The 18,988-nt window shown below is 40.3% G+C and overlaps 1 protein-coding gene across 4 annotated transcripts in view; it reads right to left on the bottom strand.

Annotated features, from left to right (window-relative positions):
* LOC150076256 (neuroepithelial cell-transforming gene 1 protein-like) overlaps positions 1-18,988 on the bottom strand; it is a 366,344-nt gene that overhangs the window by 192,876 nt on the left and 154,480 nt on the right. For all 4 annotated transcript variants that reach the window (XM_090387565.1, XM_090387562.1, XM_090387563.1 and 1 more), the window contains exon 6: positions 5,119-5,278. In XM_090387565.1, coding sequence (XP_090243691.1) covers positions 5,119-5,278 — 160 coding nt within the window. The remainder of the gene's footprint in view (positions 1-5,118; positions 5,279-18,988) is intronic.

The following is an 18,988-nucleotide window of genomic DNA, read 5'->3' as shown; positions in this document are numbered from 1 at the left end:
CCATTGCTTTGGACATCAACCATAACATATCCACTCCGTGATAGAAGGCAGATTTGTAGATCTGGCCCAATTTGTACATCAGAGAAATTCTAGAGAAAGCTGTGGAATTATATGATGTACAAAAGTTTATCCAGATCTTTATTACTAGAGAGCCAGGCGTCATTATAGCAAATGAAGTTATGATCATTAGCTAATATCACTGATTGCACCGTGTGTAGTTTTTCAGATATACTCCTGACATTTTGTATGAAGATATTGATTCGCTTTTTGCCTCATTTTGGTTTATTTTGATTTTAGTTGGTATGCTGTCTCATCCCTCTCATGTTCTAAATTTTGCAACTCCTATAAGAATGGCCTTATTTTTGTGACTTTTTGGCCAGGCTTCTGCCTTCAAAAGCTTTTTAATGTTGTGTTCATAGATAATTGCAAATGATGCATAACTCGGGTATATAACATGTACATATATACTTGCATGTACACTACTGCCAGAAGCATTGTAAATAAATTTGACGAATTTGTACTGATTAAGTCATCAAATGCAGACATTGTAGAGATAGTGGAGATGTGTCACAAGCCATAAGCGATACTGAATTTGAATTTGTGGAGTACAATGTATACAGAAAGGACAGACAGAACAGGACAGGAGGGGTGGAGATAATATGCTCTTATTTAAGAAGCATATTGAACCTAAGGTAGTGCACATCAAGTCAACATGGATGACCAGTGCAGTGTTGAGTCAGTTTAGTATGATATAAGAATTGAGAAACAAAACTGAGAGTTTGAGTGTTATAGGCCTAATAACTGTGATGAGCATACCAAACAGCCATACAGAAAAATGGAGTAGGTCATTAAAACCAGAATGTCATATTATGGAGGATTTTAACTTTCCAGACGAAGACTGGAATTTGTGGGTTGGTCACTCTCACACACTAGCAAGACTACAGATTTATTAAATGACTCTTTTCTACAGCAGCACATTAGAGAGGCAACACCAGGAAGCAATACTCTTGATCTGGTTATCAGCAGTGATTCTTCATGCATTAAGAATCTGCAAGTAAAGGACCCACTGGGTTGCAGTGATCACAGTCAACTAATGTGGAATTTAATTAAAGACATAACTACTCTCAAGGGTAAAGGGAAAGGCTTTTAGTTTTGCAAGGGTGGTTGAATGGGAGAAGACAGAGAGTGGTAATCAATGGATGCTGCTCTTCATGGACTAATGTTATTAGTTGTTGTTTTTACAACAACAATAACATTGTTGTTTTCTTTATTTATCAATGATACTGATGAAGGTATATCAGGCTTAATATCCAAGTTTGTAGATGATACTAAGGTTGGCAGGGTTGTTAAAGACAGTAATGGCGGTGTGCTACTGCAACAGGATCTAGAAAATTTGGGCAGGTGGGATGAGAAGTGGCAACTGAAGTTTAACATTGCATTTGTCAAACTACTACATATGGGGAGAAGTAACCCCAGAGAAACATACCTACTGTGTGGTACTACACTTAGGGTGGTAGAAAATGGCAAAGACTTGGGAGTAATTGTGCGTCAGATATGAAGTTTTCTGAGAGGTGCAGACGGGCTGCCAGAGCAGCTTATTGGGTCTTGTCAATGATATACAGGAATTTTGCTAGTAGAGAAAAGGAGATGATTATCCCTTTGTATAAGCCAATTGTCGGGACACGCCTTGAGTACTACATACAGGTCTGGAGACCTCATTTTAGGAAGATGTAGAGTGTTGCTCGAGAGAGAGAGTACAGAGAAGGGCTACAAGATTGGTGAGGGGAACGAAGTGGTCCTCATACCAAGAAAGGCTTAATTTCCGCAAAATTGTAGCAGTTGGAGACAAGGCACCTGCAAGGTGATCTGATTGAGGAATATAAGGCCTTGAATGGGTTGAGCAGGCTCAATTCTGATGGGATTCTTCCTCTTGCTCAGATTATAAACCTGAGTGGGCATAAATTCAAATTGAGGAAAGTTGTCGTATAGATGTGCATAAATTTGCCTTTAGCCAGTGGGTAGTTGATTGCTGGAACAAAACTTCCATCTGTTATTGTGGAAGTTGATAGCTTAAATAAATTCAAGGAGGAACTGGACAAACTTTTAGAGGGGATGACTGTGAGAAATTTTTTTTTTGGCTGATATTACACAAGCTTGCTTGCTTTCTTGCATCACATGCCTCTACTACTACTACTACATTGATCGCAGACAGTTTTTAAATTCTAGGCAGCAGGACCAATCAATGATGTACCAACAACAAATTCTAAATAAGAAGCATTCATGGAAGTAATCATAGAAGCCACTATACTTTTCATACCATAGAAGAAATACGGGTCAAGGCTTCGACCTAAATGGATGTCAGATGAACTATTGAGACAAGTGACACAGATGAAAAATGCATGGGATGCATATAAATTATCAGGTGATACAGAAACCTATGGCACATATAAATTTATCTGTAATCAAGTCAAAAAGGAAGTTAGGCAAGCTAAGACAGATTATGAGCAGTCTTTGACAGAGAATACAAAAAACAGCAGCAAGACTTCTATTCTTATATTAATAGTAGAAGGAAGGGGTTAAACCACATTGGGCCATTTGATGTCAATGGGTTAACTGTTTCTGCTCAGGTTTTGATAAATTGAGTAGTTATTTTGCATCTACATTCATGCTTGAGGAATTCTTTAGGGGAGGGGACACCAGAAGTTTATCAAACTCTAATAGAGAGAAAAATGATTTTGTGGTAACTGAAAGGAAAGAGAAATTGTTGAAGGTAAACATAGAAAATGCACCTGGAGTGGATGGTATCTATCCGCTTATCTTAAGGGAGGCAACATAGGAGGTCCCTACGGACTTGCGATGTGTGAATGTCTCCTCAATTCATAAAGTGGATGAAAAGATGACATGAGTAACTATAGAACTGTTAGCTTAATGTCTGTTTCTGGGAAAATAATGGAGTCGCTGTAATGCAGGACCATCTAGACAGGAATGTAATCATACTATAGTCACAGGATGCACTTGTTAAGGGGTGGCATTGTCCTAACAAATCCAATTGGATACTATGATCTGGTGACCAAGGAACTGGATGTAAAAAATAATTTTGACAGCACATAGTTGGATTTCAGGAAGGCTTTTAATACTGTTGCAGATAAAAGACTGCTGTACAAACTGGAGCAATGTGGCATTAAGGGCCAGTTACTGCTATGGATAACGGGATGGTTGAGTGTAAAATACAGAAATGGTTATCAATGGGCACTGCTCTTTGTGAACTAATATTATTACTGGAGTCCCCAGGTTTCAGTGCTGGACCCATTGCTGTTTTCAATATTTATTAATGATATTCATGAAGGTATATCAGGCCTAATGTCTAAGTTTGGATGATACAAAGGTTGGAAGGGTGGTTAATGATAGCGATCAAGGTGAGCAACTGCAACAAGATCTAAGAAAATTAGGTTGATGGGCTAAGAAATGGCAGCTGAAGTTTAACATTGACAAATGCAAGGTACTGAATATGGGTAGTAGTAATCCCAGAGTAACTTATCAACTGTGTGGTACTACACTCAGGTTAGTGGAAAATGAAAAAAACCTGGGGTTAATTGTGCAGTCAGACATGAAATTCTCTGAGCAGTGCAGACATGCTGTCAGGATAGCTCATGGGGGTTTTGTCAATGATATAAAGAAACTTTGCTAGCAGGGATAAGGAGGCAATTATCCCTTTGTACAAGGCCACGGTTAGGCCACATCTTGTTTACTCTCTACAGGTCCAGAGACCTCACTTTAGGAAGGACATAGATCTGCTGGAATGAGTGCAGAGAAGGACAACGAGATTGATGAAGGGAACAAAAGGATGCTCTTAACAAGAAAGGCTTCAGTTCTGCAAACTGCAGCATCAGAAGACTAGCCATCTGCGGGGAGATCTGATTGAGGTTTAAGGCCTTGAATGGATTGAATAAGCTAAATGTTGATGGCATTTTTCCTCTTTCTGAGACTATACAAATGAGGTGACACAAATTTAAGTTGATGAAGGATGGTTGTGCAGAAGTTTTCCTTCAGCTAGCAGGTGTTTGATTGTTGGAACAGACTTCCATTTGTTGTTGTGGAAGTGGGTAGTTTGAATAAATTCAAGGAAGAACAAGACAAATTCTTGGATGGTATGGATGGGTGAAGTGTGTTGGTTTTTCTCTCTTTTTTTTTTTGATGATGCTATATATGCTTACTTTCTTGCATAATTTGCACTACTATTATTTAGTCCTGAGCTGTTTCACTCTGACTTTGATATTTTAGTTATTTTGAATTTCCATTTGTAGCTATTCCTCCATCATTAGTGGGTGCAATTTGGTTATAAACAACTTACAAATTAACTAAGCAGGTCTCAGGTGTATACTCTCAGTTTCACCATGGAAAAAGCTGTCTTCTCGTCTTCCTCTGCTGTTTATTATTGTCTTGTATTCTTCTTCCTTATTTTTTCTCCTTGCCTGTTTTGATTCAGGGGCATATTTTTTTTTGCTTCAATTTGCCTATGCAGTACCCTACACTGATTGATAATGCAGTACCCTACACTGATTGATATGCAGTACCCTACACCTTGAACAAATGGCTGTCCTAAAACTGATTACTTTGAAACCCACACTTTGTATAACAGATACCGAACAATCTCAGTTCCACATTCCATTATTAATAGGTCCTATAAAAATAACTTGATTTTTTGTATTTACTCTCTTTGAACCCCAGAACCTTCACCTCACCTGCTGGTCAGAAGACTTTCAGCTCTTTCAAAAATGCCTATGATGACTTTAAATTGATATAAATACAGAGAAAGAAAAAAAACTGGAAAAAGTGGGGTTTGTGCTGTCGGTTTCAAATCTTAGCATGCCTACCTGGAGTCACATAGAGGCATCATTTTGTTATATGGATGAAACATTACAAGTAATTTTCTGATAAATCCAAAGTTCCAAGGAAACTTACCATGGAAAGAATTTCTTATTTGGAATGATAAAATATGTGGCAAAATCATGGGTACAAGAATATATATAATTATAAACACCAAGAGGAATGTTTATTTCCAAAACAAGTGACTAATAAGTACTTAAGAATATCTTCAATATTGCAATCATTCCCTACCTTCATGAAGAGGGAAAAGAGTATGCAAAGGACCAAAAATTTTGCATAATTCTTCTGGCTGCAGAATACCTAAATACAGAAGAGAATTGTGATAAGTCTGTTGTATGAGGTGTAGATCTTCAACCATATCCTTTTCCCCTTGCAATAGTTCATAAATAGCCTTCAAAATGAAACAAAGAACATCATAAGCTTAAAACAAAACAACTGTTCTTAATATATTAAAATTTTGAAAACCACTGAAGAATTATAGTTCTTGTTTTAAACTTAAAATAGGAAAATGAACGTACAAAGTTTATAACCAGGAATGGCAAGCCACATAAACAAAATTAGGATAGCTAACACTGAAAAACAAAAATATAAGATATTCATTATATTTTATATTTACAATTATTTCCAAACGCCCTTTACTCAATATATATATTTTAGGAGGCCATATTACAATGTGAACTTCCACTTTATAGAGTCCCCTACCACAGTTTTAATTTATACTTATGACCTTTTGTTTTATAAGATTTCTCCCTCCCCTCCTACTTTGAATTCACACAACACCAGAAAATGAGGTATTTTACAACCTCATAAATCTGGCGTCCAGGACCAGACACATGCTGGAGTTTCGAAGATTATGCATATAGCCTAAGTATTCAGGTGCAATTTGTTATTTTTATTAGATAACACAGTAGCTCTGATTCATAAAATACACAATGGAAGTCACCAGCATTAAGTCGAAGTTTTAACCAATACTACTGGATTGGTACAGTGGATAATATACTTGACTAAGAAATACAGGTCACAGGTTTGAACACTGTCTCAGTTATGGGCATTGTAACTGCCCAAGATTTTTTAATATAAGGTATAAATAGTGGCATATGATTTCAGCAATTGAATCTCCTTAAAAACTAAATGCATACTACTGTACTATTAAATAATATACTACGAACTAGTATTGCATGTCTTGCAAAATAAATGGTTTTATACATTGCAAATACAGAAGGGTAAGAATGCAAAGAAAAGGAGCCGAGAATTGTTTGCTTAGGTTAGCACTAGAAGGAAAGGGATAACAACACTGGACAACTAAATATTAATGGCATAATCATTGATGGTCTTGTTCAGGTTGCTGAAAAACTGAATAAATATTTAGCATCTAAATTCATGGGAAGATTTATAGGAATAGAAACACCAGAAGTACACCAAGCCATAAGTGAGAGCTAAAGGATTTTGTTATAACCGAGAAGAAAGTGAAAGAGAAATTGCTGAATCTAAACGTAGACAAGGCACTTGGGGCTAATGGGATCTGTCAGTTATAATGAAAAAAAAAAAAAAAAAAACAGCAAAAGAGGTAAGTAAACATTTAGCCAAAATTACATGAGCATCCTTGAATTCAGGTGTGGTCTTTATGGATATGATATATGCAACTGTCTCCCCTAATTCATAAAGGGGATTACTGAGAGGGAAGTGAGAAATTATAGACCTGTAAGTTTGACTTTTATTCCAGGGATAAAAATGGAAATGGAGTCAGTGATCAGAGTAAGGCAAGATCACTGCAACTGCAGCTCAGGTTACTTAAGGCAAGATCTTGTCTGACCAATCTTACGTATTAACAAAGGAACTGGATGCAAAACTGGATCTTTTTTCAAATGAGTCTTACAACTGCCTTATACATTGGACTATGACCTCCTTATCTCTACAGGATGTTCGATAAATCATCCATAGGACACTATGGACTTTGCTGCCTCTTTACACTGTTCAGAAAACTTCACATCTGCCCATATTGTAACTTCCAAATCCCTTTCCTCCTTCACTGTTTTTGATTCAACCCCACCAAGTGTATAATTTATGTTGGGACTGCTATTCCACAAGTGCAAGAACTTGCATTTTGCTGCATCAAAACAAAGCTGCCACTTTCCTGACCATGTTTGAAGTCTGTTCAAGTCATCCTGAAGGAGTGCTGCATGACAATGATCATTAACGACTGTCAAACTTTATGTCATCTGCAAATTTTGACATCACGCCTTCTATCTCTTTGTCGATGTCATTTATGAAAATGAGAAACAACAGTGGTCCAAGAACCGATCCTTAAGGGACCCCCACTCCTCACTTTACACCAATCTGAAGAATATCCATTAATCACAACTCTCTACCTTCTGCCCTGTGGCCACCCAGCAATCCATCTTAGAATCTTACCAGTAATCCCAACTTGTTAAAGCTTATACCATAACCTCTCATGAGGGACAGAGTCAAATGCTTTGCTAAAATCCAAATAAACTAAGTGGAAATTATTCCCTAAATCCAGCTCATGAGTCTATGTCAAAATAGCCTACTAAGTTATTTATGCATGATTTACCCTTAACAAAATCATGTGGTTTCTTCAGAATGCCATATCTATCTAAATATAACTGGATTGCACTGTTATTCATTGCCCCTAAGATTTTTCTTACCACTGAAGTCAGACTAACAGGAGTGCCCATGGCATCCTGTTAAATACCATCCACACCTGTCACTAACAGCGGTGAGTTCATTCACCTTATTAAAGAGCTCTTGATCTCTGACAATGAGATTATGGTATCATTCGATGTAGTGTCCCTGTTTACAATGATTCCTCTCCAACAGGCAGTAAGCTGCACCAAGAGGCTTCTGGAGAATGACTCAAACCTACCGAGCAGAACATCACTGTCCACTGATGATATCTGTACCACTCTCAACCTGTGTTTATCATGCAGCATCATTACCTTTGAAGATTCCTTATACAAGCAAGTGCACGGCACTGCCGTGGGCACTCCTGTTAGTTCCGTCATGGCCAACATCGCCATGGAAGAATAGATATTCCTGAAACTTAACATGGTGCAGATACATCGATGACATCTTCACTGTCATCCCAGGTGGTTCTGAAACAACATTACTGGAGTACCTCAATTCCTTGTCTGTGTTCATCCAGTTCACTTTAGAGTTAGAAGTGGACAGATCTCTTCCATTCTTGGATGTCCTGGTAAAACGCGTGGGCCCATACCTGGAAACCAGTTCACTGGGAAGGCCAGAGATTTAAAAGTGTATGGATATTGTATGAGTGTAGTGTTGTGTATCATTGTTCTTCTGGGCATTTAGCAGCTAGATCCCTGCTGGAGCCCAACATTGCCCACACTTGGCTCAGTGGAGACAGACCAGATACACCAGTATTGAGAAATTCTTTACTCTGGCAGGCCCTGCCATCTAGTTTCCTGAGATTTCAGTGGCTAGGGCCTACGGAAAAAAAAATAATAATAAAATAATAATAAAAAAATAATAATAAATAAAAAAAAATAGAGGGTGATGGACGCTAGAATCTAGTTAAGCCGAAAGGGATTCACGTATGCAGTGAGAATTTGGACACTTTTACAAGTCGTGGGAGATCTAAGGATGAAGTCAGCCTAGCATCCAAGTTATGAGGTGTTAATTATCTTGTTTTAATTAGTCTGGTTCATGAATTGCAAGTAGTGTTGTTCTTCTGGAGAACAAGACTTGGGCAAATCGCAAAAGTGCCCTGTATTCCTCCTCTGTGTCTAGGAGATATAGCACCTGGTCCTACAGCATGTCTAATCCTGATAATTAGGAGGCATCGTAGATCCTCGTAGTATTTGCATATATGCATGAAATAATGCCAGGTCTCTGTCTCTCCACAGAAGCAGAGAGGGCTATCGACCAGCCCAAAGGCTGTTAATTTGGAATTAAGAGGGCCATGTCCTGTTATCAGATAGGTTGTACTCCCAGTCTCCTCCCTGGAGGAACTAGGGAGGAAACTGGAAGTACACCCTGTCAATGCCTGGGATGAATTTTCTTGTGACCTCTCCCTTGGTGGAGTAGGCACATCTACTCTGCCATGCCTGTCGCAGGTGTTTAATCAGCTTGGTTTTCTCCATCTTATGGTTGTTTCCGGGGTTGGTGGTATGTCCCACATGAGTAATTTGTACTCCTTTGTCAAGGTAATAGAGCATCGCTGTTCTAGCAGCTTCAAGATCCAGTGGGAGAGCACCAGCCAGCAACTGGAGGGCGTGTGTACTCACTGTGTGGCAGGCATGAGTAAGCAAAAGGAGGACAGATTTGTGGATGGTATCAAGTGTTCTTCTGTTGACTGCAGTTGTGGCTTTCTGGTACCAGACTAGTGAGGCATACATGATTATAGGAAGAAAGGCGGATTTATAGTAGAGGGTTAGGGTGCATTTGTTGAGGCCCCAGCCTCTCCTAGTAACTCTGGCGGCGAGGGCTGAATAATTCTTGTTCTTGTGGGCCTATATGAGAGCTTGAAGGACAGGGTGGATGCCCTCGAAGAAACTAAATTGAGGGGCCCATCAAGCTCTCAGCTGCCCACATCAACGCCAGAGCTTGCACTTGGGCATCGCGTGACACAGAGAAAACCCCCAAGGCAGAATGCGCTGGTCCCGAAGGAACTAGTAGTTGTTGGTGACTCTATTGTCAGGGAAACGGGGAACATGCTTTGTGAAAAAGATATGTGGAACAGGACCAGGGTATGTCTGCCAGGGGCAAAGGTTGATGACGTTGTAGAGCGAATATCATCTTTTAAGGGCACAAAAGGTGATATAGTTGTACACGTTGGCACTAATAATATTAAGAGTAGGAGACCGGCAGAATTACTTAACAAGTACAGGTCACTGTTGAACAAAAGCCGAGAATTAGGGTTGAATTTGAAAGTGTCTGCAATTCTGCCCAGACACGATAGGAGGGAGTATATGATGAGAGCCTTGTCGATCAATTCGGCCCTGGAAAGATTGTGCAAGGCTCAAGGGGTAGAATTTTTTCAGCCTGGACTGTACTTGTTAACAGGAGAGATTGCTTCTACAGGGATGGGATACACTTAAATAGAAAGGGTGCAAGAATATTTGCTGATGCTATCGAGGCAGTGTTAGGTGGGTCGGAAAACGGCTAGCTTGGGGGGGAGACAAAGACCAATAGATTGACAGTAGCCACTGGCAGAGGTGAAAGAGATTCTTGCACTGCTTCTATTAGAATGAGCAGAAGCCTGAAAAACAAGATGCATGGTATTTCAGAGACTGCTGGGAGCCATTGCGGTACAAATAAACACATGGGTTGTGTTAGGGTAGCTAAGAATAGAAACAGGTGCAGGTATACTTGCGTGTACACCAATGCTAGGAGTTTAGTAAATAAATTTGATCAATTTGAGGTATTGCTCAAAACATCAAAGGCAGATATTGTTGGGATATCAGAGACGTGGTGTCACACAGATATAAGGGATGCAGAACTGCAATTTGGGGAGTACAACGTCTACAGAAAGGATAGACAGGATAGGAAGGGGGGAGGGGTTATGCTATTAGTTAAGAAACACATAAAAACCAAGGAAGTGAAGCCAGTCGACATCGCCGGACAGTGCAGTGTTGAGTCAGTTTGGTGTGACATAAGCATTGGGAGATCAAAATTGAGAGTAGGAGTGTGCTATAGGCCTAATGACTCTGATCAGTATAATAAGGAACTGTACAGGGAAATAGAGTGGGCCAGTAAATCAGAGAGTCTTATAATGGGAGATTTTAATTTCCCAGATATTGACTGGAATTTGGGGGGCTGGTTACTCACACACTAGCAGGGCTTTTGTGGATTTATTGGATGATTGTTTTCTACATCAGCATGTTCAGGAGGAAACTAGAGGGTTTAATACCCTTGATCTGATTATCAGTAGTGATTCTTCATGCATTAGGAATCTGCAGATAAAGGAACCACTGGGTGGCAGTGATCACAGTGTGCTGAAGTGGGATTTACTGAAAGAGGTAACTACCATTAGGGGTAAAGGGAAGGGTTATTGCTTCCGTAAAGGCGACTACGATGGACTGAGACAGTATTTAAATTCTATACAGTGGGACCAACTGATGATGTTACCAACAGCAAATTCAAAATGGGAAGCATTCAAAGAACATATCTTGGAAGCTACTAGGCTTTACATACCAACTAAGAAATATTGTTCAAGGTTTAGGCCAAAATGGATGTCAGATGAACTAATGAGGCATATGGCAGAGAAGAAAAATGCATGGGATACTTACAAATTAACACATGACACAGAAGCCTATGATAGATACAAGTTGATATGCAACCAAGTTACAAAGGAGGTTAGGCAGGCGAAGGCAGATTACGAGAAATCCTTGGCAAGGGATGCAAAGAAAAACAGCAAAGAGTTCTTTACTTATGTAAACTCTAGAAGGAAGGGGATGAATCAGATTGGTCCACTTGATATTGATGGGTCAACTGTTGATGATCCTGCTCAGGTAGCTAACAAACTAAATGAATATTTTGCATCGACATTCACACATGAGGAGTTATTCAGCAAGGGGAATACCAGAGGTGTATTCAACTCTAGCAGTAAGCTACAGAATCTTGAAATAACTGGGAGTAAAGTGGAGGAGAAACTGTTGAAGATAAACACAAGAAAGGCACCCGGGGTGGATGGGATCTATCCAGTTATATTAAAGGAGGCAGCAAAGGAAGTAAGCAAACCCTTAGCCATAATTATGAGAGCTTCCTTGGACTCAGGGGAGGTACCCATAGACTGGAAATGTGCAAATGTGACCCCAATTCACAAAGGAGGATCAAAGGCTGACACAAGTAACTATAGACCTGTGAGCTTAACTTCTGTTCCCGGAAAATTAATGGAGGCACTGGTTAAAGAAGCACTGCAGGATCATTTAGACAAGACTTCAGTTATAGCTCAGACACAGCATGGTTTTGTTAAGGGGAAGTCTTGCCTGACCAACTTGATTGGATACTATGATGCAGTCACAAAAGAACTGGATGCAGGGAATAACTTTGATATTATATACTTGGATCTTAGAAAGGCTTTTGATACTGTTGCACATGGAAGACTGCTACACAAATTGGAGCAGTGTGCCATTGGAGGCAAATTGCTGCTATGGATAAAGGGGTGGTTGAGTGGGAGAAGACAGAGAGTGGTAATCAATGGACACTGCTCATCGTGGACTAATGTTATTAGTGGAGTCCCTCAGGGCTCAGTGTTGGGTCCATTATTGTTTTCTGTATTTATAAATGATATTGATGATGGTATATCAAGCTTAATGTCCAAGTTTGCAGATGATACAAAGGTTGGCAGGGTTGTCAAGGACACTACTGACACTACACTGCTGCAACAGGATCTGGAAAGGTTGAGCAGATGGGCTGAGAGGTGGCAAATGAAGTTTAACATTGACAAATGTAAAGTACTATACATGGGAAACAGCAACCCCAGGGCAACGTATCAACTCTGTGGTACTACACTGACAGTGGTAGAGAATGAAAGGGACTTGGGGGTGATTGTGCAGGCAGATATGAAGTTCTCTGAGCAGTGCAGACGGGCTGCAAGAGTAGCTCATGGAGTGTTGTCAATGATATACAGGAATTTTTCCAGCAGGGATAAGGAGGTGATTATTCCATTGTATAAGGCAATGGTCAGGCCTCACCTAGAGTACTGTATACAGGTCTGGAGGCCTCATTTCAAGAAGGATGTAGAGCAGCTGGAACGAGTACAGAGAAGGGCAACAAGATTAGTGAATGGAACAAAGGGGTGCTCTTACGAGGAAAGGCTTAAGTTTTGCAAATTACAGTGTCTGGAGACTAGGCACCAGCGAGGTGATCTGATAGAGGTGTATAAAGCCTTGAATGGTTTAAGCATGCTCAATGCTGATGGGATTCTTCCTCTAGCTCAGAAAAATCACCTGAGAGGGCATAAATTCAAATTGAGGAAAGACAGATGTAGGATAGACGTGTGGAAATTTGCCTTTAGCCAGCGGGTGGTCGGTTTGTGGAACAGACTGCCATCCCTTGTGGTGGAGGTTGATAGCCTAAATAAGTTTAAGGCTCAGCTGGACAGGTATTTTGAACGAACAGAGGGGTGAAGTGGAAGTGGGTTTTTTTTTTTTTTTTTTGGCTGATGCTGCATAAGCTTGCTTTCTTGCATCAAATGCCTCTACTAATGCTAATGCTAATTCCTTATTTTGCTTCTTATGTGTTTCAAGTGGGGTTGAAATGAGAGTTTGGGGTCTAGGATGATGCCCAGATATTTGATCTGGGTGTTAAATTTGAGAGTTGTGTTGGCCATCTTGATCTGTGGCGGTCTTTGGGTTTGTAGTTTTCCTTTCAGGAGCATTGTGCAGGTCTTTTCCGGAGAGATAAGCAAGCAGTGGGTTAAGGCCCATTCCTGTAGTATTGTCAAAGCTGGATTTGCAATGGCTTCTAGTTGGGCCCTGGAGTCTGCAGTTGTCAAAATAAGATCATCTGCGAAGGCATGGGTGCGAGCTTCTCCCAAATCCTGTTAGTAATCCTGGGTATACCCTCCATGCACAAGCACATGTGGGTGACCATCCAGATATGAACCAACGTAAGCAGGGATCAAGGTGTGGCACCCACACCACATGGAGAAATGCCGCCCCCTCTGTGTTATCAGGCAATACTAGGTGGTAGATGACTCTCATCAACTGGTGCAATACCACCACTTTGCTTATTGGAGGCTTGAAGTGGTGGAACCCATGTTTAGTCTCCAGAGCTAAGTTCCAGTCAATCCTTCCCCATCTCTTCAATCATGCAGTATGACTGATGACTTTTGAGATTATAATGGACATCATGGCAAGATCCAATCTTCCTTACATTTCGAGAGTACAGCTCTAAAACGGTGTTCGCAGGCCAGCCACTAGTTAGTACACTGTACCGAACCTATTGGTAACTCTCTAGGCAACTTCCGGATCAGCTAGTGTATAATCTTGCTACCTCTACTTTGTCAGATAGTGACCGGAGGGAGCCCACCAAGTAGTGGGTATGCGGGTGAGGGGCATTCTCGAGGACACATTATGTCAAGGATCTGGGTATGTTTCTGCCATGTGTAGGCCATACCCAAAAATTTCATTACTTCATACGGCATGTCCCACTCACTTTTTCTTACTATTGAATAAACCATGAATTGTCAAACTAATAGATTAAGCTTATCTGCAAAAGGATCTAAACCTCCAAAACACTTCCTAATTCATTTCACAAATATACGTGGTCCCAATTTTAATCTCAACGACGTCCATTTCCACTTGCAGTCTGCCAAACCACCATGTACTTTTTCTGACAGAATCTCAGTTATAGGTTGATTTAACTACTGCTCATCTCAGTTGTCCAAATTATTCACTGAATGATTCCTTTTGCCACAAAGGTGGTACTTGTGCATATGTCCTTTCTGATATTCCCTGTCAGAGACTTGGTAATTTGGAATCTCCTCTTTTCGATCATCTCTGGCTTAAAATCTCTCTACCTCATTGTGTCAAAGTCATTGGTTGTCTCTACTGCTCTCCCAACTCCATTAATCACTTGCAGCTCTTTGACTTCCTCTCTTTGCAACTTGACTTTCTCCAGTCCAACTTTCCTAACAGTGAGGTAATTTTACTTGGTGATTTTAATGTTCACAACTCCAGCTGGCTTCCGTTTTCTAGTCACATCGACCCAGCTGGTCGAGATGCTGAGGCTTTTGCAATTTCTAAAGACCTTGCACAGATTATTCATTTACCTACAAGCATACTGGACAATCCTAACTATACAGCCAACAAGCTTGATCTTTTTCTCACAAAAAGGAGAGTCTGAGGACGAGGATTGCCCGTGTGGACGTGCCTTTCTGCCGCTCTTGGAACAGAGAAGTTTTTTCTGATTTATTTTCTGCTTTATTAGTTTAAATTGACATATTAACTAATTTTCTAGAGTAGCTTTATATTCCTATTTACGGTACTTAAGTTTAAAGTAACTTAGATAGAGATTTTGTAGGTATTACTTAGTATCAGAAAGGGTATCAAATCCACATTTTTACCGATCGTAAATAGCCGCCATTGCTACGCAAAAATTAATCAGTAAAATCTATTAATCTTGTCGAACTTCATTAGCAATTAAATTGTACTTTTAACTATACATATAACCACTTAGGTTACGTAATATAAATAATTAGTAAAAATAAATAATTAATACATAACTTAATACGGAAGTTATATAAAGGGATTTCGTAGATAACATTCCTTACTGAAACAAATATTTCGTAGATAACACTCGTCACTGAAACATAAATATTTCGTAGATAACACTCGTAGATTTCGTGGATAACACTCGTTACTGAAACATAAATATAGCGTTATAACTGTGTTGGGATACAAGTTTAGGATTTAATTTTGTACTGAAATTGAAATTTTTATTGAAAGTAAATCGAAATCATGACTCAAACGAGAGCAGCAAAGCAAAAGGCTCAAGCTAATGGGAATGCTGTGGCTCAGAGGAGAACTGAGGGGGGAAGTTGCCCTCTGAATCACAGCCTTTTAAGATGCACTATTTGCTTGATGTTTGCGGACCAGTCAGGTATGGGACATGATACTGCCATGGGGGATGTCTTTGTATGTGCGCGATGCAAGGAGTGTAAGGAAATCAGGCGTCAACTCAGCATTATGGGCCTATATGAGAGCTTGAAGGACAGGGTGGATGCCCTCGAAGGATTACAAGTGAGGAACCCATCAAGCTCTCAGCTGCCCATACCAATGCCAGAGCTTGCACTTCGTTATCGCGCAACACAGCGGCAGACCCCAAGGCAGAATGCGCTGGTCCCAAAGGAACTAGTAGTTGTTGGTGACTCTATTGTCAGGGAAACGGGAAACATGCTTTGTAAAAAGGATAGGTGGAACAGGACCAGGGTATGTCTGCCAGGGGCAAAGGTTGATGACGTTGTAGAGCGGATATCATCTTTTAAGGGCACAAAAGGTGATATAATTGTACACGTTGGCACTAATGATATTAAGAGTAGGAGACCGGCGGAATTACTTAACAAGTACAGGTCACTGATGAAAAAAAGCCGTGAATTAGAGTTGAATTTGAAAGTGTCTGCAATTCTGCCCAGACACGATAGGAGGGAGTATATGATGAGAGCCCTGTCGATCAATTCGGCCCTGGAAAGATTGTGCAAGGCTCAAGGGGTAGAATTTTCTTCAGCCTGGAATGTACTTGTTAACAAGAGAGACTGTTTCTACAGGGATGGGATACACTTAAATAGAAAGGGTGCAAGAATGTTTGCTGATGCTATCGAGGCAGTGTTAGGAGGATCGGAAAACTGCTAAATTGGGGGGATACAAGGACTAATAGATTAACAGTAACCACTGGCAGAGGAGAAAGTGATTCTTGCACTGCTTCTATTGGAATGAGCAGCAGTCTGGAAAATAAGATGCAGGATATTTCAGAGACTGCTGGAAATCATTGGGGTACAAGTAAACACATGGGTTGTGTTAGGGTGGCTAAGAGGAAGAGCATTTGCATGTATACTAGCGTGTACACCAATGCTAGGAGTTTAGTAAATAAATTTAATGAATTTGAGGTATTGCTCAAAACATCAAAGGCAGATATTGTTGGGATTTCAGAGATGTGGTGTCACAAAGATATAAGGAATGCAGAACTGGAATTTGGGGAGTACAATGTCTACAGAAAGGATAGACAGTATAGGAAGGGAGGAGGGGTTATGCTATTAGTTAAGAAACACAAAATCCAAGGAAGTGAAGCCAGTCGACATCGCTGGACAGTGCAGTGTCGAGTCAGTTTGGTGTGATATAAGCATTGGGAGATCAAAATTGAGAGTAGGAGTGTGCAATAGGCCTAATGACTCAAATGAGTATAATAAAAAACTGTACAGGGAAATAGAGTGGGCCAGTAAATCAGAGAGTCTTATAATGGAGGATTTTTATTTCCCAAATATTGACTGGAATTTGGGGGCTGGTCACTCACACACTAGCAAAACTTTTGTGGATTTATTGGATGATTGTTTTCTACATCAGCATGTTCAGGAGGCAACTAGAGGGAGTAATACTCTTGATTTGATTATCAGTAGTGATTCTTTATGCATTAAGAATCTGCAGGTAAATGAACCACTAGGTGGCAGTGATCACAGTGTGTTGAAGTGGGATTTACTCAAACAGGTAACTACCATTAGGGGTAAAGGGAAGGGTTATTGCTTTCGTAAAGGCAACTACGATGGACTGAGACAGTATTTAAATTCAACAGAGTGGGACCAACTGATGATGTTACCAACAGCAAATTCAAAATGGGAAGCATTCAAAGAACTTATCTTGGAAGCTACTAGGCTTTACATACCAACTAAGAAATATTGTTCAAGGTTTAGGCCTAAATGGATGTCAGATGAACTAATGAGGCATATGGCAGAGAAGAAAAATGCATGGGATACATACAAATTAACACGTGACACAGAAGCCTATGATAGATACAAATTGATCTTTAACCAAGTTACAAAGGAGGTTAGTCAGGCGAAGGCAGATTAGGAGAATTCCTTGGCAAAGGATGCGAAGAAAAACAGCAAAGAGTTCTTTACTTATGTAAACTCTAGAAGGAAAGGGATGAATCAGATTGGTCCACTTGATATCGATGGGTCAAATGTTGATGATCCTGCTCAGGTAGCTAACAAACTAAATGAATATTTTGCATTGACATTCACACATGAGGAGTTATTCAGCGAGGGGAATGACAGAGGTGTATTCAACTCTGGCAGTAAGCTAGAGAATCTTGTAATGACTGAGAGTAAAGTGGAGGAGCAATTGTTGAAGATAAACACAAGAAAGGCACCTGGGGTGGTTGGAATCTATCCAGTTATATTAAAGGAGGCAGCAATGGAAGTAAGCAAACCATTAGCCATAATTATGAGAGCTTCCTTGGACTCAGGGGAGGTAACCATGGACTAGAGATGTGCAAATGTGACCCCAATTCACAAAGGAGGATCAAAGGGCGACACAAGTAATTATAGACCTGTGAGTTTAACTTCTGTTCCCGGAAAATTAATGGAGGCACTGGTTAAAGAAGCACTGCAGGATCATCTAGACAAGACTTCAGTTATAGCTCAGACACAGCATGGTTTTGTTACGGGGAAGTCTTGCCGGACCAATTTGATTGGATACTATGATGCAGTCACAAAAGAACTGGATGCAGGGAATTACATTGATATTATATACTTGGATCTTAGAAAGGCTTTTGATACTGTTGCACATGGAAGACTGCTGCACAAATTGGAGGCAAATTGCTGCTATGGATAAAGGGGTGGTTGAGGGGGAGAAGACAGAGAGTGGTAATCAACGGACACTGCTCATTGTGGGCTAATGTTATTAGTGGAGTCCCTCAGGGTTCAGTATTGGGTCCTTTATTGTTTTCTGTATTTATAAATGATATTGATGATGGTATATCAAGCTTAATGTCCAAGTTTGCAGACGATACGAAGGTTGGCAGGGTTGTCAAGGACACTACTGACACTATGCTTCTGCAACAGGATCTGGAAAGGTTGAGCAGATGGGCTGAGAGGTGGCAAATGAAGTTTAACATTGACAAATGTAAAGTACTACATATGGGAAACAGCAACCCCAGAGCAACGTATCAACTCTGTGGTACTACACTGACAGTGGTAGAGAATGAAAGGGACCTGGGGGTGGTTGTGCAGCCAGATATGAAGTTCTCTGAGCAGTGCAGACGGGCTGCAAGAGTAGCTCATGGTGTATTGTCAATGATATATAGGAATTTTTCTAGCAGGGATAAGGAGGTGATTATTCCCTTGTATAAGGCAATGGTCAGGCCACACCTAGAGTACTGTATACAGGCCTGGAGACCTCATTTCAAGAAGGATGTAGAGCTGCTGGAACGAGTACAGAGAACGGCAACAAGATTAGTGAATGGAACAAAGGGGTGCTCTTATGAAGAAAGGCTTAAGTTTTGCGAATTACAGTGTCTGGAGACTAGGCAGCAGCGAGGTGATCTGATAGAGGTGTATTAAGCCTTGAATGGTTTGAGCATGCTCAATGCTGATGGGATTCTTCCTCTTGCTCAGGATAATCAT

Source organism: Mastigoproctus giganteus, chromosome 13 (assembly GCF_048544385.1).
Source record: "Mastigoproctus giganteus isolate SK-2022 chromosome 13, ASM4854438v1, whole genome shotgun sequence".
Taxonomy (NCBI): Eukaryota; Metazoa; Arthropoda; class Arachnida; order Uropygi; family Thelyphonidae; genus Mastigoproctus; species Mastigoproctus giganteus.
This window is presented reverse-complemented; position numbering and strand designations above follow the sequence as displayed.